The sequence below is a fragment of the Callospermophilus lateralis genome, chromosome 1 (assembly GCF_048772815.1).
Source record: "Callospermophilus lateralis isolate mCalLat2 chromosome 1, mCalLat2.hap1, whole genome shotgun sequence".
Lineage (NCBI taxonomy): Eukaryota > Metazoa > Chordata > Mammalia > Rodentia > Sciuridae > Callospermophilus > Callospermophilus lateralis.
The window spans coordinates 206702681-206727916 of record NC_135305.1 but is presented as its reverse complement, the minus strand read 5'-3'; the positions used below and the strand labels follow the sequence as shown (position 1 = coordinate 206727916).

At 46.9% G+C, this 25236-nt stretch overlaps 2 protein-coding genes across 7 annotated transcripts in view; one reads left to right on the top strand and one right to left on the bottom strand.

Moving 5' to 3' along the window:
* Fyco1 (FYVE and coiled-coil domain autophagy adaptor 1) overlaps nucleotides 1-25236 on the top strand; it is a 75924-nt gene that overhangs the window by 28520 nt on the left and 22168 nt on the right. For all 6 annotated transcript variants that reach the window (XM_076844638.2, XM_076844654.2, XM_076844632.2 and 3 more), the window contains 7 exons: nucleotides 381-473; nucleotides 1028-1146; nucleotides 3280-3447; nucleotides 4945-5094; nucleotides 5855-6066; nucleotides 8593-8737; nucleotides 24709-24804. In XM_076844638.2, the coding sequence (XP_076700753.2) occupies nucleotides 381-473; nucleotides 1028-1146; nucleotides 3280-3447; nucleotides 4945-5094; nucleotides 5855-6066; nucleotides 8593-8737; nucleotides 24709-24804 (983 nt within the window). The remainder of the gene's footprint in view (nucleotides 1-380; nucleotides 474-1027; nucleotides 1147-3279; nucleotides 3448-4944; nucleotides 5095-5854; nucleotides 6067-8592; nucleotides 8738-24708; nucleotides 24805-25236) is intronic.
* On the bottom strand, nucleotides 15174-16193 carry Cxcr6 (C-X-C motif chemokine receptor 6). The gene has a single exon (XM_076869716.2). The coding sequence runs from the start codon at nucleotides 16191-16193 to the stop codon at nucleotides 15174-15176; it is 1020 nt and encodes a 339-aa protein (XP_076725831.2).

Sequence of the window (25236 nt, the reverse complement as noted above, 5' to 3'; positions counted from 1 at the left end):
TGGTAATGGCCAGGGAGCTTATCACTAGTCTGTCTGCCTCAAGGCCTCTGCACTCTCGGGCCACTCCTCACCCTCCATTCTTAGGCAGCTCCACGCACCTCCCAGAAGTGCCTCCCACCCTAGTGCACTCTGCCCCATGAAGCTCCAGATGAGACTCACAGGCCACATTTTCCCTTCACAGAAATTAAATTCTAAGTTTGAAGACCAAGCTAAGTCTCTCTCCTTAGTAAGTCTGAAAGTCTTTTGCAACCAGTAGAGCCTAAAGCTTATTGAGAAGACAGTATGGGAAATGAGCCGTGGCTGGTTTATTCTTGGGTGATAAGGCTGAAGGTGTCGCAGCATGGGCCCATCTCTCATGATCTCTTTCTCATCCTTTCCAGAGTTCCATCGAGGAGTGCAAAGGCCTCAGGGCCCAGCTTGAGGAACGAGGTCGGCAGCTGCAGGCTGCCGAGGAGGCTGTGGGCAAGCTGAAGGTGGGCTGTGGCCCCCTGTGGACCTGGCAGGGAAAGATCTGGTTTGGGTTCACTGGACCATTTAAGAGGGCTCCTCGTAAGCCTTCCCGTTCCCAAGCTGAAGTCTCCATCAGTTCAGACACCCTGTCATCAGTTCGTGAACACCTGAGTTTGTGTCCCTACTCCCTGGGCAGGTTTCTGGCTGAGCTGCCAAGTGAAGGAGGGAAGTTGTCCACCTTGGCCATCTCTGTCACGTTCTCTAGCCACTGATTATAAACTGAGCCAGCACAGGGGTGGCATTGGTGCCACAAGTGAATCCTGCTCCCTGCTACTCAACCTCTAGCATCACTCTTGAGATTCTGTCACCCCTTCAACCACTATGACCAGTTGCAGTTGGTGCTGAGGAGTGCGTCAAACAAATATGCAGTGAGGGTCTTGACCTCTTGAACTTAAAAAACAATAAAAAAACCTTTCCCTTTACAAGGGACCCTGCCAGCTGGGGTGGTTAGATGGTCTGTGGCACCTCTGGTGGGTTTGTGCATGCTGAGTGTCTTCTCCCTGATGTCCCATTCCAGGCCTCCCAAGCAGACATGGGACAGAAGCTGAGCTGCACCAGCAACCGTCTTTCAGAGTGCCAGGCTGCCATGCTGAAGAAGGACAAGGAGGGGGCTGCCCTGCGGGAGAACCTGGAAAGGTGAGTCACTCGGTCCACCCACAGCATCTGGTGGTTATCAGGGAAGGGGGCGTTTGGCGCAGTCATTAAGAGACTCAGCCACTCATACTAGAATGAGGAAATCCTTTTGCAAGGAAATCCACAAACTCCGAAAATGCAGGTTCCAGAAGTATGCCACAGAGAAGTTAGCTCCTGCTTGCTGCAGCCCACAAGGAGGACATACTCTAGCCACATGCTTGGGGAAAACTAAGCTGAGCTAAAAGTTATGACATAATAATAATAGGGATAATGATAGTCGACATTTAAATAATGCTTAAAATGTTGCAGGCACCACTTTAACTACTTTGCTTGTTCAAGTTGAATATACTTTATCCAAAATGCTTGGGACCAGAAATCTTAGTGGATTTCAGAACATTTTGGATTAGGAATACTCAACCCATAATTAGCTATTTAATCCCCCTATCCATTCTACGAAGAAGGTATTCTTTTACCCATTTTCTCCATGAAGAGATCAAATGTACCAAGGACCAGGATCAGCTGTCTTCTTGTTGACACAGGGCAGGGCTTTTTGGAACTGGATTGTCACCAGCAAAGACAGGCGTACCCAGTTGTCCTGAGGCTTTGTCCCTCCCTTTTTAGCCATTGCTGACCTTCTGTCACCACTTGCCTTCTAGACTAGGTCCAGGCTCAGTGAGAGAGCCACAGTGTTTGATGTTCAGTAGCTGGAATATGCATTTCTTCTAATCTGCTTTTTCCAGTGTTTGGATCCTGTAGGACCCTGGCTACCCTTAGACAGGTCATGTTCTTCTGATGATTTAAATATTTAAAAAAACCTCAACTTTTAAACTTTTTCCATCTTTTGTGCTAGTCTGTCTGTCCGTCCTTCCGTCATTCCTTCCTTTCTTCCTTCCTTCCTTCCTTCCTTCCTTCCTTCCGATTGAACTCAGGGGCACTCAACCACGGAGTCTCGTCCCTAGCCCTATTTTGTATGCTTAGCACCTGGATTTTACTGAGGCTGGCTTTGAACTCTTGATCCTCTTGCCTCAGCCTCCCGAGCTGCTGGGATTACAGGCATATGCCTGTAAAGCATTATTGACATAAAGTTTCATTGCAGTTGTCAAAAAATAAACTTCATTTGCTCTTACATTTTATTTGTTTCCAATTTTTAACTTTAAAAATAGAAAAGAAAATAATTAATCAATCTTAAGAAAAAAAAATAATAGAGAGAACCTCTTGAATTGGTGGTACTTTTGAAAATGCTGTTAACAGTGGTTATTTGTAAGATCTAAGAGCATTTGTTTCAACTACTCAAAGTTGCACATTCCATCTGCCCAGGATTGGATATTGTTTGGTTTATGTTGTGCTTGTGTACCCATGAGCTCATTTTGGTGGGCAGTGTCTAATAAACAACTCTAACAATTTTACACTGGACATGAGGTTAGGGTTAGGTACTAACCAGTTTCTCTACAAGGCCCTCTGTTTAAGTGTGTTCTTACGAAGGTCTTGTGGGGCCTGGAAGTTTATAGAGGAAGCTTGGAAACCACCACCATAGGGAGTAGCCAATGGGCCAATTTGGGAAGACACCCTGGTTCAGCCAGCACCCTCTGTCGTACACTGAGAGACTCCAGAGTACTCAGAACAGAGTTCACTGGGCCTTGGAGTGTTCTCAGGGGTAGTCCTGCTGTGGGCTCAGGGCCATGTCCCATGTGTAGAGTACCAAAGATACCTGAGAGCTAGGGTCCCCTCTGTAGCTATCTCCAGGAAACTGTGCCTCTCCTTTCTGTCCCGACTCCTGTTTTTCCTGCTCCTCTCTCATCATCACCCCAAGAGCCTTGCCCCTCAGGCCCCTCTCCAGCCTTAGTCCCTGTCCGAGACCCAAGGGGTGCAGAGTTCAGGTCACTTGAGTTGTTCCTAGCAACTTAAGATTACCTTACCTTCCCAGAATTTCATTTTTGTATTGGAAAGGGGGATAAGAAGAGTCTGTTTCTGGAGTAATGCACAACCTATGAGCAGACACCAAGGGTTCCCTGCTGTGTAGAGGGAAAGGCTGAAAGGGCAGCAGGACTCCTCATTAGAGGCCAGGGGGAGCCCAGAGGCACCAGAAAGTAGAAAGTTGTGGCTAATCAAGAAAACTTACCACTGTCCCTCCACAAGGACCCAGAAGGAACTTGAAAAGGCCACAATAAAAATCCAAGAGTATTACAACAAACTCTGCCAGGAGGCGAAAGATCGGGAGAGAAATGACCAGAAGATGCTCGCAGACCTGGATGACCTGAACAGAACCAAGAAGTACCTCGAGGAACGGCTGATAGAGCTGCTCAGGTGAGGATCAGCCCAAACACACAGCTGGGGACTTTCTCCAGCCCTTGGTTTTCCTTAAGACATTCAACTGCAAAGAACACTTCCATGTTTTTTGCACACCTCCTGTTATTAAGCACTCATGTGCCTACCGGGTCTGCTTGGGCCCTGGCAGCCTTAGGAGGCTGGATCTCACTGTTCCCACTAGAGCCATCTGGTTTCCATATTGGTATATGATTATTCTCCCACTCTTGTGTACCCAGCCACAAGAGTGACAATAAATGATGTTTAATAATTGATAGGATTCCCTATTCTCTTCCCCTTTCTGATGAGCTCTTTTCTCCTTCTTTACTGTCCCACTTCCCCCAGCGTCAGGGTATACTGTGCCTACATCTCCTCATTCCTTCGAGATTATAAAATAATGATAGTCAAATTGCAACTCATTTGCAAGTTGGCAAACTGCCTGCACGTTGCAGACTTAAAACTTGGCATTTGTGCCCTCCTAGCTCAGCCATTGTCATGAGGGCTGTAACAGAAAAGCTCAGTGGCATTCCTGATAGCATTCGCATAGTCCAGGATATGGGTGCCCAGACTTCCGGGAACAGAAAGATCAGATGTTGTGAAACAGTAGGGAGAACAGGGCTAGTCCAGAGAACAAGTCTTCTTGCCTTCTGACAATAACAAGTGTCCTGGAATAGGTCAGTCATTTCCATATTAAGGTTTTTTTTTACTTAAGGAAAGAGGTCTGTGGTTGATTTGGGGTTCCTGGCTGGTGATGGAGCCAATTTTTTTTGGACCCAAGTGGCTCTATTATTATGTCAGCAATTCTGAGACCACATCAGTCCTCAGGATGCTGGCTGGGGTTCCAAATGCGAAAAAGCCAAACTTACCACTTCAGGAACTAGAAGCCCTGAAAATGACCACCAGCAGACATGAGGACATCTCTGCATACATCCCCTGGTGCATCAGGCAGACCTTTCTGAAAAGCCTCACTCTTCCCATGTGACCTCCAACAGTGACCATACCATCAAAGGAAGTTAGCATCTGATCAGATTTTTAAGCTGGGGATTTTGAACTTCACCAGTGATTAGTAGTTATTTGAACAAACCATAACATGAAGGGCTTTGAGCACATTAAGATTCATCCAGGAAGTACGTTCTTCCTGGGCTTACTGCACAGATTTACATATTTACTGTCCACGTGCACAGCATGTTTTAGTGTGAACCACAGGGGTCATCTGCAGTGTTGTTTAGATAGCCCAGTGGCACGTGACCCATGTCAGTTCTGGCTGTTCCTTGCAGTTGACATGCCTCCTGTTTGCTCCCACATACTTGGTGTCAGTAAAGAACCTGCATGTTTGGGTTGACAGAGGAGACCTAGCATGGGAACAGAGGGCATTTATAAGGTGAGAGTGCATTTTCCTCCTAGGTCTTGGGAAATTTGACATCAGTCTTCTGAAATGAAGCAAGGATAATTCTCTTATTCTCATGGATTCTTTCTTCTAATGTGATTTTGTCCCAGGGACAAGGATGCTCTGTGGCAGAAGTCAGATGCCCTGGAATTCCAGCAGAAGCTCAGTGCTGAGGAGAGGTGGCTTGGGGACACGGAGGCAAACCACTGCCACGACTGCAAGCGGGAGTTCAGCTGGATGGTGCGGCGGCACCACTGCAGGTCAGCAGTGTTCTCAGGCCACCACGGAAACCCTGTTCTGTAGGCCCAGAACCACAGCCAGTGGCCCTGAACAGGGAATCTGGGACAAGTGTGGGTACCATGGCCAACTGTCTAGGAAGAGCAGGTTTCTTATTGACTTGGGGAAGTAGATGAGGAGGGTGTATTAGTTGGGGTCCTAGGAAGACACTCAGGAAAGACTTGCATACAGGTGTGGACAGGATTAAGGGGACCCCCGGCGATGTGGCCCATCAGAGACCAGCAACCCTTTGGCTGCTCCCACAGGGAGCCAAGAGGACCAGCAAGAGCTGGTCCTGAGGCTTCTGAAGGGGAATTGGGCAGTGCCAGAGGTGCACAGACCTCCAAGGGCCTAGAAAAGGTGGGTGAAGATGAAGGACAGGTTGGAGCTGGGGCAGATGGAGTGGTCATCACAGGCCTGTGAGCATCTGGTCTCTTAGAGCATTAGCTCCTGAGTTGTGGAATGCACTCCTACAGCGTAGTATCAGGAAAAGAGGGTTTAGCCACACTCTCTCCTGCCTCCTAAGACTTACGGGAGTAAACCATTCTCCCCACCGAACTTGCCAGGATGCCTTTATTGGAGTCTTATGCAGTAGGCTTACATTCGCCCTCTACACCAAGGGCATAGCCAGGTCTAGAGAGCCATGTGGCTCCAAAGCCCAACACAGAGCCCAGTCTGGAGCTGAGCAGATTGCGAAGACCCACAGGGCCTCATCCTCACAGCTCCACCCTGTTTCATTCCCAGGATATGTGGCCGCATCTTCTGTTACTACTGCTGCAACAACTATGTCCTGATCAAGCACAGTGGCAAGAAGGAACGCTGCTGCCGAGCCTGTTTCCGGAAGTTCAGTGAAGGCCCTGGCTCTCCTGATAGCACCAGCTCAGGCACTAGCCAGGGAGAGCTCAGTCCCATGTTGTCACCAACCCCAGCTGGGTCCCAGGCCATAGGAAACCAAGGTCAGCTCTTGCCTGCTACATTCTAGGTGTCACCCCTTCCCCATTGTGGTTAATTAGCATTAGCAAGCTCAGTTCAATGTCTTCCAAACTTAGATGTCAAAGAGGCGCTAAAAATATGCCCCACCAGTCTTAAGACTTTCTTGTTGATATAATTGAGATTAAAAAGAGAATACCCTTTTCCTAATATGATCCAGGGTGACTTAACTTGAGACCTAGGTACATAGTACCACCAGTGGAATACATTCCACATTTTGGAAAATTCTGTCCTCCAGAGCCTTAGCCCTGGTATCCATCCTCCCTCCCTTTGTAACCGAAGACCATGATTTGTACCTGGGACAGCCCATATCCTTCATACTCTCTCTTAATGACCAAGGAGGATGTATTCTCCTTTGTGTCCTCCACTTAAGCAGTAAAAGGAAGTGAGGATTGGTTTCTTCTGTTTCTACATCCAGCACACCCTAAGAGACCAGGCCAGGCTGTTCTGTGGACACCAAAATTTGGAAGTAAAGCCCAGTGAGGTAGAGCTGATATGGTAAGGGCAGAAGTGGAGGTCATCTCTGCTCTGCCATCACTGCTGTTTGCATTTGATCCCTGTGAACTCCTCCTTGACCTAGGTGCTGGCCAGCCAGATTTTAGAAATGCTGTTTCTCTTTTGTTTAAGTGGATCATCAAGGAAATTGTCAGGCCTTATTATTTATTAGGTACAGAGAACTGCTCAGGGATGCGAGTTGTAAGTACTTTGCACAGCTTTAGTATCTTCTTCAAATCGTTTGCTCATTTTTTTAAATATTGAATTTTGAAAGTCCTCTACATATTCTGGATAAGATTTCTTTATCAGAAATTTTTACAAATATTTTCTCCTAATCTATAACTTGTTTTTTTCTTTTCTTTTGGTGTCATAGCTGGCTTTGCTTAATCCCAATTCAAAGTCTCCTGTTTTCTCCTGGAAGCTTTATAGTTTTAGGTTATATATGTAGGCCAGTGACCTGTTTAGAGTTAATTTTTGTGTATGTTGCAAAGTATAAGTAGAGATTCACTTGTTTTGGTTTGGTTTGGTTTGGTTTAGTTGTCCAGTGGTTCCAACAACATTGGTTGAAAATTTATTCTTTTTACCCAGAATTACTTTTGCAACTTTGTTAAAAGTCAGTTGACCTTATATATGTAGATCTGTATCTGGACTTTCTGTTCCATTCCATTTATCTGTGTGTCTATTCTTTCACCAGTACCGTTATTGTTATGGTTGCCATAGTTTTATATGGTATCTTAAAGAGAGGAATGGGTGAGTTCCAATTTTGTTCTTTATCAAAGTATTGGCTATTATAGAATTATTGCTTTTCCATATAAATTCTAGAATGAGTTTGTTAATTTTTACAAGAAAATTCTGATGAGGTTTTAATTAGGATTGCTTTGAATTTACAGATGAGTTTGGAAAGAACTGACATCTTAATGAAATTGACTTTTCCAATCCATGAACATGGTATAGCTTCCTATTTACTTAGGTCTCTGATTTCTCTCAATGGACATCATTTTGGATCCTTGTGGCCTATTTTATCGTCCTTATTCCAGTCTCAGAGTACAGATTCAGGAATGTAGTTAGATCTAAGGAAAAAGCCAATCTGTGGGTTCCTTTTTCCAATCCATGCTTAGAATCCTCTATTATACAAACTTGAGATAAGAGGGAAACTGTTCCTTCTAAAGCACAGCAGGGCAGCTTGCGTGAACCATTATACTAAACAACTCAGGGGCTTTCCTCACCCCAACGCACTGGAAGATGTTCCAACAATGACAGAATGACACCACACCAAAGTTCTGAGGTTGCTTATTTTGACTTCTGGCATCCCCCATCTGCTCAATTTTTTCTTTTCTTATCTTTTTCCACCTCATATTTGCCCTAACATTTTCTATAATATATGCTAGCAAGTGCTTATGGATGAAAAACTGACCCAGTAGCTTCCCTATAGTGGCCGTCCTATTGAAAGGCCTACAAGGTCAAACAAAAGGCCCCTGATTGGAAGTGTGATTCTTGCTGTAGCTCCTTGAGCTGAGGAAAAGTCTGCCACAACTCACAATGGCTTGGGCAGGGAGGGGTGCTGGGCAGGGAGGGGGTGCTGTGCAGGTCATAATCCTGCTTCTAAGAGGTACAAGCACATACTGCCTGTATCTTACAAAGCAGGGACTCAGTGGCACAGAAATGTGTGTTCTTTATTGTTTCTTTCCTGAAAACATTTTGATAGGTTTTTCCTTCAAAGTAATGGCCTTTGAGAAGTTAGAAACTGAAATCTTTCTAAGCCCCTGATTTTATTTTAAAAGTCTCTCGGGCTGTTCATTCAGTCTCATCTGCAGCCCCTTTGCTTTTCTAGAATGTCTCATATCTGAATATAAAAGCCATCATTCGAGTGACCATTTAAGGCATGTCCCAGCAGCTTGTTCTATATAGCTATACACCTCACTTTCCCACAGACCCTTCTCTATCCTGTGTATGATGATTTGTGTGTCTCTTCTGTCCTGCTCTCCTCTCCCATCCAGGAACAAACTCAGACTTCAGGCCACCAGATGACGCTGTGTTTGACATCATCACAGATGAGGAATTGTGCCAGATCCAGGAATCCGGCTTCTCCTTGCCTGAAACACCCACTGAGACTGACTCTTTTGATCCAAATGTGGCCGAACAGTGAGTAGATGTCACCTCCGTTCCCTGGATGCTCATTGTGTGCCTGTCCCTTGGACTTTCTTATCAAAAGACCAGGAAAGTAAGACACTGGAAGCCGGATTGGCTGCCTTTGCTAAAGAACAGAGGGTGGGACAGGATGCACATGAAGAGTGCCAGCACTTGGGGAATGGTCAGTGTGGAACCTTGCCAGAGAGTCCTGGGAATGTCTCAGTGGTACCCTGGTTTCGGCATCTTCTCTAAGGCATCTTCCTTGGCTTGGACAATTGTATGTGTCTACTTAGGCAACATATCAGACTGAGTAGCTTAACCCACAGAAATGAACTTCCTCATAATTCTGGAAGCTAGAAGTCCAAGATGGAAGTACTGGCAGAAATGGTACCTCCTCTCTCCTTGGCTTGAAGATGACCACCCTCTTGCTGTCCCATCACATGGTTATCTTCTGTGTACACACCCTGGTACCTCCCTGTATCTCCTATCTACTCCTCTTATACTGGATTAGAGCCCACCCTATAGCCTCATTAACTTAATCATTTTTCCCTATCTCCAAACATAGTTAGTCTAAGCTATTGAGGGTTAAGCTTCAGCCTGAGAATTTGAAGCAGAGACACACTGTTAGGCCCATAAAAAGCAACCCAAACATATAAAAAGCAACCTGTGCTATGCTGCCCTTGGCCATGGTTCTGCAACATGCTGACCTTTACAAGCTTTGTTCCCAAGCCCTCAGGCTCCCAGTCCTACTCACCTTACCACCTACTCACCTGGCTCACCAGCCCATGAAAGCAGAATGTGGCCCAGTGCTAATGGAACAGAATGACCCTGGGGACCACTGGACCCTGGGGGTTAGGGAGAACATGCAGCCCACACAGTCAGGGAGACTTCAGTGAAAGTGCTCCAAGAAGGAGAGGAAAGGTGCAGAGGGGCAGAATCAGCAGCGATTAGGGACTGTCTTAGACTCAGTAATGGGGGAGCTTTTTCCTTGAGTTATAAAACAGTGAGTTCAGTTCATCTTTGGGAGACACTCTTCAGACTCAGTAACAATGCCACAAGAAAGGAATCTCAGATTTAGCTGCAGTGATCTTAGGTAGATGTGTTTTCTCAGATATCCTTTAGATAGGCCCAACCCAGGTCCCACAGTCTGACAGCAGCAAAAATAGAGATAAGTCTGTCAACTTGCAACCTGCAGCGCTCAAGGGAGTTTCCACTCATCTGACCTGACCTGGGCTGTGCCCTCCTGAGCTCTGTGAGAGCACTGCAGCTGGCATGGTCAGGGCAGCCCTTGGAGGGACAGAAACATCAGCTGCAGGTGTACTTTGTGCTCACTCTCCCTTTGACCCTCTCATTTTTCTGGTGGAGGTATTTTCCAACAAGGTTTATGAAGAGAGCTTTGCAAGTATTCAGCTTTTATCACCTGTCAAGTCAGTACGTAGTGGGTACGGTGAGCAGAACCAGCAGCCTAGGGGCCCAGGAGGACACCTTTGGCTTGAAAGTGTCTCATTGCCTCCCATAACCTGCATGAGAAGAGATCCCCCTGCAGCTCCCTTTCTCATAACTCCTCACCTTCCCCTTTCCCAGTAGGAACAAAAGCAGAAGGTATTCCGCCTGCTGACAAATATGTATGGTTTTGTTCTTGGGAAATTAGGAACTGTTTCAGGGAAAGGAAACTGCCGGCCAGGATGCCGGAAGCCTCCAAGGCAGATCTGGGACTGTGATGGGAACCTGCAGGCCCTGCCCTTCACCTGTGGGTGAAGAGCTACTCCTTGTCACCAAAGGCTTGTGTCATGGGGACTTCTTTGTGGGTTAGCTAGAGATATACCCAAGCCTGTCCGGCAGCTCTTCCTTACATTCTTTTCCTTTCTGAGTCTTAAGACCCAGTCAGAAACACCAGGAGTCTGAGAAAGGGTGGGAGATCTAGATCACTGGATTTACATGAGTATCCCTGGCAGGAAACCAGGAAGAATAAGCAGATCCAAGATAAGCAGTGGTCCAGGTGGGATTGAGCACCAAGTCCAAACCCTCGGAGAGAAAAAGACCCTGGACATGGTGCTGTTGAATGCAATTGTGGAGCCCCTTCCCCGTCTCTGGTGTCCTTACACAGCCTCATTTAGGCCCCTTGCTTAGGAGAAGACATTCCAGTCCCATTTTTCAGTGAGGAAACTGAGGCCTTGGGAGGTTGCGTGACTTGTCCTGTCCTCATAAGCATCAGAACTAGACTAGGGGCTCAGAACTCCGCATCTCCATCTGCCCATCAAAATCCTGCCCTTCTCCCCTGCTGCCTGTCCCCTCCTCCACACATACACACATTGCAGGACTGAGAGGGGGCTTGCCATCCATCCTGGCAGTGATGGAACAAAGAAAGTACCACAGTCAGCTGCACAGGTGGACCTGGCAGTTGTGCCAGGAACTTGTTAAGCAACCCCCCAGAGATCCTCCATACTTGGTTCTGTCCAAATGGTAGCATACAAAGGTGCACAGCCCCTCTCCTGGGGTGCACGTGACCAGTGTCCAGCTGTTCTCAGGATTGAGGTGGCAGGCAGAAAAGGAAACCAAGCTCTTGTCAGCTGCTGAATCAGAAGAGGATGTTGGGCAAGAGCCAGCAGGGGCATCGGGCTTTGACCCCCTTGGCCTCTGTTCAGCCCCCACCATGCACAGCCTCCCTTCTTGGCCACTAGATACACAGATTGTGGTACAAAACTTATGCTCTAGGATCAAACACGTCTGAACAAGTCCCCGGCCTGCCACCTCCAGGCTTCATGGCCCATAGCAGTGCAGTCCCTGAACTCAGTCCCCTCTCCTGTGCAGAAGAGACTGGAATAGCACCTGCCCATTGGGTTCTTAGGAAGAGTAGATGAGAATCTTTTATGCAAAGGACTGAGCCACGGCCTATCACCTAGAGCCTTCTCTAGAGGTGAACTGTTTCCCTGAAGTTCAACACTGATTTGCAGTGTCAGGAGCTGAGCTGTGTGTGTGTCCACTGCTGTGCAAGACCTCAGTACCTTGCACACCACAGCCCCATCATCTTCTTCAAAGAAAGTTTCTCCTCCAGATACCTGGTTGACACGGGAGCTGAAATTTGCCCACAGAGCAAATGAGCCCACAGAGCCTCTTTGCCAGTAATTGCTTCAGAACTAGTGCTCGTGGTCAGAGTGGGGGAACTGTGGTCATCAGCCAGGAGACTGGATGCCTGGTATCTCAGAGACAAAACAAGAACAGGATATGGTTATAAAGCCACCTTGTGCTTGGGTTAACCCAAGATCTCTACCTTCAGACGAGTGCAGAGTTAGCAGGCACCCTGCTGTGTGAGCTGTCCACAGGTATTAATTTCTCTGAGCTCATTTTCTCATCTGAAAAATAGGTATGACGGTGTCAGGTTTCCTATCAAATGGTGTTTTTCCTTCTGTGACCACCATCTTCCCATCAGTGTGCTCACCGAGAACACCTGGGTGGCCAAGGGGCCCCTGACGCGGGATCACCTTGTGTTTACCACATCTCAGATGATGCAGGCCTCTGGCCTCTACTGCATCTCTCTCTGGGGCTGGAGCCATGAATGTTACTACCCCTATAAGCTGAGTTTGTTGGGGTGTTGCACATTTTTTACCTTCAGACCCCAAAGACACGCCCAGGGGAGTCTGGATTCCAGTGGGTCCTCATCTACCTGGCCTCCTGCCCCCAGTCCCCCTTGCATCCTAGGCCTTTGACACCATGTTCTGCTGTGAGCAGCCAAGGCAGGGAGGAGAACAGGTCTGAGGTTGAGAGCTGACCTTGCCCTCCCCTGACTCAGGCTCCTCTTCTGTGGAATGGAGGCTGTTACAAGAGCATCTTCTGGTTATTGCCAGTGATGACCCAGGTCTACTCTCAAGTGTAGCATACAAGTACCTAGAGTGGACCAGCGAGTGTCGGAGGGGATAGAGGAATTGAAGGAAGGTTCTGCTGCTGTCCTGGGGACAATCAGCATTTTTCTAAGCTGTGGAAGGACCTGTACAAATGATTTTGCAGGGAGCTTGGGAGAGGACACACTCCAGTAGGTACCCTGTCTCATTTGACTTACTCTGCAGGCAGGCACTTGGTCAGGGAAAGCCCACAGCCCCAGCAGTCCCCCTCCACTGCCATGCTCATGTTGGCTCACGCATGGCCCTTGGACTGCACTCCATGCCTCATGGCCACCCCAGGAGTAGGTACTCTTGTCGGCCAGTTGTGTGAATGGTGAACCAAGCCTTGGGGATGCTGCATGACTTGGCCAGGGGTGCCCAGGAGGGAGCGTTGCCCAGCACTGGCTGAGCGCCCAAGCCCTGCTTCTCTCTTCCAAGACACTGTCAAGGAAGCTGGAGACTGTCTAGTGGCCCCTCTGTCAGAAGTGTTCCTCATTAAGATAAGTGCACAAAGGGGGATGACCAAAACTCCCCGCTGAAAGCCCGTTAGAGGATAGAAGTCAGCCTTGCCACCCTGCAGAGTGCAGACTTGGTTGTTTGAGGAAGCACTTGGTCCATGTGGCCCGAGTGTAATTAGGAAGTTCTCCTCATGGATGCATGTGGCATGTTTATGAAACAAAGCATGGAATCACGTGGGCCTTCCAAGGCCTGGCCTGTGCTCAGCTGAACCACCCCTCGGGAGGCACACCGCTGATGTAGAAGGCTTCCATTCTGCTTCAATAGGTCTCATAAGAAAGAATAACTACTCCTGGCTTGGGGGTACTCTTACCCACGAATGTAAACTGTGCCGGGGCTTTGCTTTTATTATCTCAAGTCCCCCTCATACCAGCCCTGAGAGGTAGGTGCTGTTAAGACCCGTGCCTCACCAAAAAGAAAGAGGTTAGGATTTGCTTAGGGTCTTGTCAGCTGGTGAATATCAGGGATTTAGCTCTGACCTGTTATCTGTCTGACTCCCAGACCACATGGTTGAGCTAGTCTGGCCTCCCTTACCTCCTGGGGGACTCCACTTAGCTGTTACAAATGATTCTCCACATTTTGGCCAGTGATTTGAGGGATGTGTGCACCCAACAATTACCTTTAACTTGTTTATTAGATTGTCAGGATGTAATGAACTTATGTAAAGTCTGACATTTAAAACTCTCTCATCCTGTGGCTGTATTATAGAAGCTGAACAGAGGTACCCCTCATGTTGGGCAGGAGGCTAGAAACCACAGTGAAAGAGCAGGGTTATTACCATTGATGTGTTCATTTCCTTCATAGACATTGCCCCAGAAGCTTGCAGTTTTAACTTATTTCTTGTGTTCTGAGCCTAGAAGTAACTGGGTTTTTTAAAAATATATTTTCATACATCTTGTGTATTTTTTTATTTGTTCCTTTTAATTATACATGATGGTAGAATATAATTTGACATACATACGGAGTATAACTACCCATTCTTGTGGCTGTACATGATGTGGAGTTATATTGGTTGTGATTTCATATATGAACATAGGAAAGTTATGTCCGATTCATCCTATTGTCTTTCCCATTCCCATCCCCTCTCCATTCCCAACCCCCCCACATCCCCATCCAATCCAGTGCACTTCTTTTCCTCCCTCCCAGTAACTGTTTTTTGTGTGTTCAAACACCAGCATTAAAATTGAATGCTCCTAAAGGTAAAAGTAGTTTGAAGACTAAGATTTTTATTTCTTGGTCATGAAACTGATACGCCATCTGATGTGTGTGGGTGTGTGCGTGCACATTTGTATATGTGCATGCGGCAGGTCTTTGATAAATTCCCTTTTTTAAATGAGTGGAGCCACTGAAGGATCCACTCCAAAAATGACACTTAAATTTGTTCTAGTCTTAAGCTGTTTTGCACCTTCTTCTAGCATGTTCATGGACTACTGGAATTTTCAGCCAACTCTAATTTGTTTGGGTCCACATACAGTCTGCAGGGCTGGTCCTCCCAGGATTAGTCAGAGAGAACCTAAGCATCACCTATGCAAAAGTCAAAACCCAAGGTGTGGCAGACATTGTCCTCATTCCTGTTCGGTGCCTGGTGATTAAGGTCTGAGCCACATAGACCTCACTTGTCTTCAAGGCCACTCCCATCTCCACTCCTTGCCTAGTGGTCAGAAGAGTCTTCTGTACTTGGGAGCCAGCACATCACCTGCCACCAACAGTTTTGTTGTCTGTGCTCCCTCTTCAGCCTTCAGCCCCAGTCACAGTAATGACAAACCTGAGATCCTAAGATCCTCATCCCCTTGGCTTCAGTGTTCTTGGAGATGAAGTCCTTAAAAATTGTAGCCCCCCACCATATACACACACTTTGAGCATCAAGCCTGGGTCTTAAGAAGAGAGCAGGGTATGTCCAAGTCTACAAAGCATTGCATGCCAGCCACCATGCTGATATCTTCTCTGTGAGAATGCATATGCTATAAACAAAGCCTCCCTCATCAGTTCCAGAGGACATAGCCACGCTCCTGCCAATTCCAGAGCAGTTTCTCCAAGTCCAGCAAGGCCAACAACTAGAACATGCTGATGGCCTCTACATTGTGAGAGGTAGAACAACTCTTGGAACTGTCCTCAGAAGACTTCCACTGACTTGAGACGCTCAGACAAGGGAGACAGCCAATATCCTTCACAAGTTTCCGGAAGTTCTTCCGAAACTTGAGGCCAACGAAGGCATAGAGCACAGGGTTAAGGCAGGCCCGCAGGTATGCAATGGCCTCTGTCACCAGGATGGCATAGTCAAAGCTGGTCATGGCATAGTACTCCCAGCTCGTACTGCGAATGAGCTTGACAAGATTGAAGGGTGTCTGGGTGAGCAGGAACACGGCCACCACTAGGAAGATGATCTTTAGAGATTTGTGCTTCCGGAAACCTCGAGCATGAAGCAGAGTCTTGATGATGACGGAGTAGCAAATGATCATGGCAAGCAGTGGCAGGAAGAACCCCAGAGACATCTGGGAGGCAAGAACCATGGTGGAAATCTCTTCATCATGGTAGCCGCAGATGACCTTGTCGAGATGTAGGACATTGCTATAGATGATCTGTGGCAAGGAAACCAGCAGGGAGACTACCCAGATAATCAAGCAGATGACCTTGCCACAGGTCATCCGCTTGGCTTGCTGGTTGTAGGCCTTGGTGGCCTGAACCACAGCGATGAAGCGATCCACGGTGATGCAGGTGAGGGTGAGCATGGACGTGTAGAAGTTAATCGTGTATATGCCCCGGAGGGTCTTGCACATGACCTGGCCAAAGACCCACTCATGGAAGCCAGCGTAGGCCCAGAAGGGCAGAGTGCAGACAAACACTAGGTCAGCCAGGGGCAGGTTCACCAAGAATACATCTGTCAGGCTCTTCAGCTTCTGGTAGAAAATGTACACGACCAGCACCAGGGAGTTCCCCACCAGGCCAAAGATGAACACTACTGCATACACACAGGGCAGGAAGATCTTTCTGAACTGCAGGAAGCCCTCGTGCACCTTGCTGCTGTCGCTGGAGGTGTTGAAGAGCATGGGATCTGAGTAATCATACTCCTCCATGGCGTCTGCTCTGAGGTTCTCCTGTGAGTGAAAACCCAGGAATTATATTTGGAACTGAGAATGGCACTCCTGTCTTACTACTGCCCCCTGTAGGTACAAGTAGGCATCACCCCTTAGTGTTCTGCCTGGTAACAGCACAGTCAAGCATACTGTAGGTGACTAGTTCCCAGGGGAAGCTGTTCAGACCAGATGAGGAACATTTTGTTAACCCTAGAATTCTCAGGATCTCACCCAGCTAGTCCCCACACATATCCCATAAAACCCTGCCCTCAGTGGTTTCGAAAACAAAATCCACCATGCATTCCAGTAGGTACAGGCCCCTTTGCTCCTGCACGAGGGGGCCTGTCCTCATCCACCCAGGCCTCACAGCAGCTGTCTGCCCATTCCTCTGCCCCATTTGCGAAATTTCTGAAGCTCAAGTAAGTGGGGTTCTCCTGTCAGGAGACTTCTGGTGACTAGAGATGTTTGGGGATGATAAGGACTTCTGTCAGGGTGGGTAGTCCTTCCTGCTTACCTCTCTTAAAAGGGTGACAGGTAGAAAAGGAAGGCACTGGAAAAGCTCACACTGCCCAGTACCTTGGCTGAGCTGGCTTCATGACCAGAGAGTTGGGTGGCTGTCCTCACTCTCCAATCCAGATTTTCCCCATATCATTTGTCACAGTTCATGACAGCCACCATCAGAGACCTTTCCTGAAGACTTTTTAATCTTTAGGAATTCTTTAAAGGTGGATATCTTGGGAAAGGGCCATGCCTTAGTGTCTAGGATTAGTATTTTGGGTCTTCTTTCACAAATGGAAGACCCAATTGAAATGGGCGCCAGCTGGGTGGACCCTAGCAGTGAGACTTTCTTGCCTGGAGCTCCATGCCTACAGCACGCTCACTTCCTTCTGAACCTTGTTTGCCCTGCGGCCCTGCTAAGGACATGAGCTGATGTAACCTGTGGTTGGGCTAAAGAGTGCCAGGCCAGCCTAGCCACTTTAGCACTTGCCAGCTCATTCCAGTGACCCAGGTTCATAACCCTCCAGCTCCTCCAGAAGATGTCTTAAGAAGAGCACGTTCAGAAGAGCTGAACCTTGCAGGGTTCAGCACAGTCAAAAATCCCAAGTGGCCAGATGACAGCATATAAAGGTGAAGCCATCTCCCCTCTTTAATCCATGTGGAGATACTTCTTTTCCTACAATTGAGTCTGATTGGAAGCAGCGCACCCTGGTGCTCCTGTGGAGTCCATCTTTCCTGGGGCCAGAAGTGTCTTTTCCCCACTTCAAAGGACAGCATTGCTCAGTAAATAGTCCCCATACCTAGACCACAGAAGGTCAGATCTCTAAGGATGATAGGTGAACCAGTAGGTATCCTGCCAAAAAGCTTTCTCAAGTACTAACTTAAGTAGGTCAGATGGTGATCTGTGTGTGTTATTGCTTCATTGGGGACAAAAACTTTTTTTTTTTTAACTCATTTAAAGTAAGAAACAGGCAGCTCTCCTTATCTTGAGGGTATGGTCCAACTCCTTATTACATAATTTATTCTTGTCTTCTTTTATCCTCTTCCAGCTTTTGCTGGATCTTTACACTGGCACTACACATTTACTCAAAGGACCTGAACAAATATCTGTGTGATAATTGGTAAACTTGAGTATAATGCTGGCAGATGAGGACTGGACAGCTCTGTGCAGATAGCATATTAAAAATCACTGCCCCTCGAGGAAAAGTCACAAGCATCCATTTCTTTATCTTCTGTAATCAAAATCTTATGTTGATTTCTGAAAATTAAAGTAACTTAGAAATAATGTAAAAAGACTGGTAATAAATAAATGATCATTACAATTCAGACATAGGATATGACCAAAATGTTTTAAAAGGACCTTCAATTGTTTGGGGGAAAAAATGCATTTACATGATCGGAACAGTGTAAACACAAAGTAAATATGAAAAAGTTATTAGTTAATAGAAAAATTTATTAGTTAAAATGAAAAAAAAATATTAGCTATAACTGTTACAACAAATAGGTGGCAAAAAATTATTTTATTCTGATTCTTCACCTTTTTTATTCATAAACCCCTTTAGAATTGCAGGGAAGCTATAGATCTTTCCTCAGAAATAATATATACACACACCTGCAATTCTAGAAGTTCGTGAGCCCCATATTTTGTGGACCCTTGATTGACAATCTATGATAGGTGATAAACTTTATAATTGTGATTTTTATTTTTTAAAATTGAAAAATAACCACATTTTATCATCAGTTTGCCTCCAGCTGGTAAAATTGTGAATGACTTAGTTCCTTTCGTCCTGTATATTTTTCTGTAGTAGCCAAAGTTTCTACAGTGGCATATTGTTTTATACTGAAAAAAAAAAAAAACCAGTAATCTGGAATAACAGCTTGTTTTATAAAATGCAAAAGAAATGAAAGGAAGACAGAGATTATTCAGTGAACAAATATGGACAGTAACGAGACTCTCTTTACCTCCCTGGTGTCTGTTTAAACCAGTCCAAGCAGTCATCTCAGCTTATGGGCACCTATTGTGTGCCCAGAACCAAGAGTCAGTAGTTTCACATTTCTCTAATTTAATCCTCAGAGCAGCAAACGGCATCAGTGGAATGAGAACCAAGCACAGATGAACCCCGTAGCCTGGCCATTTTGCTCTGTGCCCTGCTGCAGGCAGGAGTCTGAGAACCCCAACCTGCCTAAGGTTAACCCCCTTCTCACTATAAAGAAAAAGACAAATGACTCACCAGCACAAGTGCCCTGTTAGTTTGTTCTAGAGATGAGCTTGCTCACCAAGCAAGATCTGCCTCTACTCCTCCGTGATGTGGTCTGTGTTTCCGTTGCACATTTAAGCGCTCTTGGCTGGTAATTTAGAGTTCCACCCCTACCTCCATCCTACAGGTCAGAATATACATGGCCAGCCTGCACATGTAATTTGGGGGTCAAAGATAAACACGACTCTGATGCCTCACACCCTCTTCCTGTTTTGATACTCAAGCTTTCACCAGGACTTGAGGGACAGGTATTTGTAAACTAAAGGCAAGCAGTTAAGTTTGGCTGTGTCAATCCACTAAAGAGGGTGATATTTGTCCCTTCACATTATTTCATTCCCTAACCACACATCTCTTTGGAACAGTTTGGGTCAGGACCAATGTTAAGTCCATGCTGTGGGCTGATCTGTATGTGTACACAGAGCTCCAGCCAGCAGCCCTGTAGAGTGGTATTATCCCCATTTTTAAAATTGCTGTTTGTTCTAATTAGTTATACATGACAGAAGAGTGCATTTGGATTTATTGTACACAAAAGGAGCACAACTTTTCATTTCTCTGGTTGTACAGAGTAACTCCATTCATACAATCATACACGTATCTTGGGTAATGATAATAGGCAAAAACGCTATATAAAGCGAAACTGGAACCAAAATTGTAGCCCCCAGTACACACGGCTAGTAACTGGTAATTCAAAGAGCCAAACTCAGGTTTCAGTCAGTGCTTAACCAGTGGCCCAGAGCTGTTAGGGTGCCACTGCCAGGATCCAGGGGTGAGGCATTACTGCTCTTGGGAGGAGAGGTTAGCTGTAAGGCTCTGGTGGGTGGCAAGGGCTGTGGGGGATGAGTTCATGGCTAAGACTTCTGGCTGGTGGCTCTGCCAGAATGTCTGGTACAGCCCTGTCTCAACCACAACACACAGGCCCCCCGGCAGGCAGTGCCCACTCACCAAGCTAACCTGCATGAACTCGCTGGTTTAATGGGGCTACCCTCTACACACCTGGAGTTCCCCAGATGTTGGCATCTTGACCTCAGCACAGGTCGCGTTCATTCCCGTGGTCCAGTATTACTGACCCTTTTAGGAAATCACACCTAGAAGACAGGAATGGAAGAAATATCTTCCTGATCTCATTCTCCACCAGCTCCAGGGGGTGAAGGCAGTAGGAAGAGGTGTGGGCTCCCTTTCTGCCACCCCACAAGATTGGTGCTGTCCTGCCCAGCAAAACTGATGGCTCTTCCTGAGGGTGGATGTCAGGAATTGGAAGTAGAGACCAGTAGCAACCTCAGAATCCAGAAAACTAACACTCAATTTACTGTGAACCAGTAAAATTGTGCACTGTGCTGGATGTTTCCCTTGAACAACTGTCTAATCCTAGTCACTTCCTAATCATTTACAGATGAATAAATGGAAGATTAGAGTTAACAAGAACATACATGTCCCTAAGAATCACCTAGCCTGTGTTTCTTAACCTGATCTTTCTGAGTATGGAACTGTCCCAGGGAGCCCCAGTTAAAGATCTGCAGACCTCTAGTTGGGTTTTCAGGCTTTGTATGAATTAACTAGTTCAAATCGTCCTTTCCACCAAAGTACAAATGAGTGAAATGTTCTTTCAGGGCAAGAACCAAGAGGCCACGTGAATGCAGGGAACAGTGGACAAATGAATAAATGAAAGTACTGAGCAAAATACTGCGGGGAAGATGAACCAAAGTCCCCATCTTTCCAAAAGGACTTTTAGGGCAGGATAGCCTTTAGAGTAAGACTGCCTAACACTGGAATCTTTAAGCTGTGAGAGATTAGTTTTTTTCCAGGGACAAGTCAGCTATGCCATGGTGGTGTTAGAATGACCAGAGCCTTGTCAAACCTGTTTTGCTGCCTGTGCTCATGAGAGAATCACTCATGTCATGGGGAAGAATGGAGGCCTGACCCCAGTGCCCTCCATGATCATGCATGCATGCCCACAAGTGTTGGGGAGGCACATATATTTGAGAAAGCATGGCACATTGTCATAACCACCCTCTAATGGCAAGTTCTGGGTAGCATAGAAGACCTGCAACTAAAAAAGAACCAAGCTACTCGCAGTCTGAGGGCCAAAGTTTAGTTCAAAACCACTTTACAAAATGCCTTTTATTATTTGCAGTACTTATTGTACCAAGGGCATTACTTTTCTCTGAAACAAACCTCTCAACTCGAGGGTTAGTACCCAGTCGTATACATCTTAGATTTACCATGAATTATTGAACATCTTCTAAGAATAATTGGGGGGAGAATAAAAGGGAAGTAACAGACATCCCTGCTGCAGATTTAACACTGTTAACTTGCTCACTTTTTCAGGATACCTGGCATTCTCAAGTCAGAGCTGTGGGGTGCCACTGCCAGAATCCAGGGGTGAAGCATTACTGCTCTTGGGAGGAGAGTCTAGCTATAAAGCACTGGTGGCTGGCAGGGCTGTGGAGGTTGAGTTCATGGCTAAGATCCCCAGACTGGTGCCTTGATCAGTGGCATCTGGCACTGGTCATGAGGATGGGCTGCAGGTTTGCATGTTGTGGTCAGACCACAGGCCCCAAATCATCAGGATCATCAGGACTCGAGATACTAAAAGTGTTCTCTTGGTTTTTAAGCAAAAAAGGAAGCCAGTGACTAAATGGAAAACTACTAGGAATTTTCTTTATAATGAAACTGACAAAATAATTTAATAAGACAGTAGTAGTAAAATAAATTCAATAGAAAAATATAAAGAAGTGCCCCACATCCCAGAGTGTGGTTCAAGCCAGCCTTCCACACCTGCACTAGTCAGCATAGCTGTCTGCCATCATGGACATGCCCTCTACTGCACTGTCCAATGCAGTGGCCACCAGCCGTGGGGTGATAGGGTGCTCAACGAGTGGCTAGTGCAGCCTAGGAACCAAGTTTTTCATTTTCTTTGGTTCTGATGAGCGTAACTACTGGCTGCTCTATTGGACAGTGCAGGGCTGGCCTGAAGACCTCTCCAGTTCACAGGTGACTGTTCACAGAGAGAGGCAACCAGAGGGACTGGAAGAGTGTGCAGAATCAGGCAGAGCAACACTCCTAACCATGCAGGGCTCAGTAGGACAGAGGGCAATTGATGGAGCCCTCTGAGGAACATCATCAGCAAGTCCTCTGGGGCTGCTGGGTGTTCCTTAGCCAGACTGTAAATAGGCAGAGATTCTGCTTTCCAGGCTGTGTGCAGGGTTGAAATTGTATAGTAATTAAATAAAAAACAGGCAGAGGCATTTTGATTTGTGACAGATTCCAGCAGGAGGGACCCCACCATGACACCTCACCCCAGAGAGGTGGCCTCTTGGACCGCATTGCATTGTGGGGGCAGTCTCAGCTCCTGCCTTGTGTATACTCCCCACTTGATTCCTAGTGGGTCCTAAAGGGAAACCTTGGTTGCATCCTCCCTTGAGAGCATTTGGTGTAGGAGAAAAACCTTATGCTGAGGCACATTACACAGGCATTTATTGAGCTCAGGCTCTTTGTGCAGCAAGTTGCACAGGAATACCAGCTGACCACCCCCAGAGAGATGAGCAAGTCATTAGACTGCTGTGCTTGTGCCAGAGAGGAAACTCAGCAGGAAATGGTGGCATGTTATCAGCAGTAGGAAGCCACCATATCTCACAGGAAGCCCCACAGCAAGGGGAGAAGGAAGGACTTGCGAGCAGTTAAGTCCATCCGGCTTCTTTTCTAAACAACCAGCTCAACAGTAAGAAAAGCAAATGGCTATAGTAGGAGATAGGGCGCCCTCTAGTGGTGTTACATGTTCACCATCCTCTAACTTGATCCCTTGACCACCGCTAACAGTTGCCATATCCCACAGTAGTGGGTTTTACACAGCCACTCAGATGTATACATATGGTTACATAAAGTTAAAACAGGCGCCTCATAAAACAATAGTTATCCTTCCAACATGCAATGTGCTATTGAATTCAGGTTTCCTATTTTATTTGGTTGATTTTTATGTTGGTCATGACCTATTAAATTTGGATCATGACTCACATGAAAATCCATTGGAAAGGAAATTCTCTGCCTTTAATATTACCTTTGAGCTACCCCCACCCCCATCCACACTTGTGCAGGAGCTCAGCCAAGGCCAGCAAGGTCTTGGGAACCTACCCTGTGAATCAGCTGTTTGCATGGCAGATAATCAGTCATTGGGTGTCACAGGGTGGTCAGAGAGGAGGGTGATGAAGGAAGTGAGAGAATAATAGATTAGGACGATGTTTTACCCCAAATGCAGGAAAATTGGGAAGGCCTACCACAGTTTTCTCTCATCCTATGTTATTTAACTCTTTTTTTTTTTTTTTTTTTTTTTTTTGTACTTGCTCTTTGGAAAAGTATGAAAGCAAATGAAATGAGACAGCCTGAGTGGCCTCAGGCCTGTCTGCTCTGCTCTGGGCCTCAGCTTCTCCACCTGAGAATTGGGGTGGCACTAGGTGTCCTCTTGAGCTGCTCCCCTCCCAAGCTCCTGTTCTGTGACTGTGTGTATCCCCGGGTGGCGGGGTGGAGATATGGAAGCCAGCACTTGGAAAAAAAAGAGGAGGAGGTATTCAGCAGGGAAGAGTTTAGAAACAGGTCCCCAGCCAGGGTGGGAAGGAAGCAACGAGTGACAAGGCTGCCCAGAGAGGCAGCAGGTGCTGCAGGACATGTTCAGACCAGGAGGCAACCCCCAACAGCCCTCCAGCTGGGCAGCAGACAGGCAAACAAGGTGGGGACACAGGAGCTACATGGTGGAAACACCAACAGCTGCACCCGAGATGAAGGGATCTGACTCACTGGTGGTGGCCAGCATTTGGCGGAAACCAAGTCTTGGAGGACACTGGCCTCTACCTGTGAGACGCCGGACCTCCTCCAGCATAGACAGGCTTTGTAAGTTGGTAGCAAGTCATCTGCTTTTATGCCTGAGAAATCTTATTAGGGTCAAAATGGCTACAGGGGGCCTTGGTATGAATCTGCTAAGCCAGCATCTGACACTCAGGGTCTTCCTCCTTCAGGAATCTGTCCCTGGTTCTTGACTTTCATGAGGGCATTCCCTCTTGACTTTTTCTCCTGAAACTACTCACCAATGATTTACAGGCCCCTTGGACATTTCCTAGCAAGTAGCCTTTGATTTCTTGGGTCCCTGCAAATGTCAGGGGTTGAACTGCTGTGGTTGGGTCCTACGTAGCAGGGGAAACACAGCTGTAGATCCTGCTTTGGGGGAACATGTGGTCTAGGGAAGATAAGACTCCAAAAAAGGGAAGTAAGGTACCATGGGACCAAGGCTGTGATATATGTGTGCACTGGGGAGGAGGCGAGGAGGGGATGGCAGATGCCATCATGTTATAAGCACCTACAGCAAAGCCGCCTGTCACCTCCCCCAGATTCTTGGTGCCGTGCTGCTGCTGCAGATGTACCAAGTGTCTGTCCTTGCATCTGTTCTTGTGCCCCAGAGATGAACCAAGCAGGTTTCTCCAATCATGGGCCGGCACTGAAGAGTCAGGAATCAGTGGTACTGGTCACGTGGACCTGTGGGAATGTCCCTGCTGGTGTGGGAGTGGAGGGTGGTCTGTTCAAATTGATGCCCACCCTCCCCACACCCACCACCAGGACTGCCACCTGTGGTCCTCTTTCTGTCCTGGGGCCTCTGCAATCTAAGGATTCCCATGCAATCTGAGGTTGGCTATATGAACAAGACTACAGATCTCAGCATGTGGGACCTTATATGCTGATTAGCTAATGCTATATTCTCATTTGTGACATTTCAGGGACACCACGTCAAACTCCCTAACTCCTGAGGACACTGAGGACATGCCCATGGGGCAGGATGCTGAAATCTGTTTGCTGAAATCTGGTGAACTGATGTAAGTGACTGGCTACTGAGTGGACCCCCCCCACACACCCCCCAGAAGGGCACTGCTCAAGGCTCTAACCCCACACCAGTGGGGGCTTCAGCTTAATTTTATTTCTTTCTCTCTTTTCTATTTATTTATTTATTTATTTATTGAGAAAAACAAAAAGTCTTTGCTAGCAAAGGAGAAATGCAAGGGACTCCTGTCCCAGAGGCTGTGATTTGACCATGAGTGGGAACAGGGGGCTTTTAAAGAGGTGATTCAAAGGCTATACTCTGTGTTCTCTGTCAACTTGTTCATTTGAGAGATAATCATTTCTGTGATCTTGGGGCCATCACCCAAATCTGAACGACTTTATTTCTGTGGTGGGGTGTGCTCAAGGACAGATAACTCTGCCTGGGATGGAGAAGAAAGGTAATCCTGTTTCCCCTGAGATGGGGGGTG

Excerpts from the sequence above, each read along its gene's own strand:
- Cxcr6 (XM_076869716.2), bottom strand. The coding sequence starts at position 16,193 with ATGGAGGAGTATGATTACTCAGATCCCATGCTCTTCAACACCTCCAGC.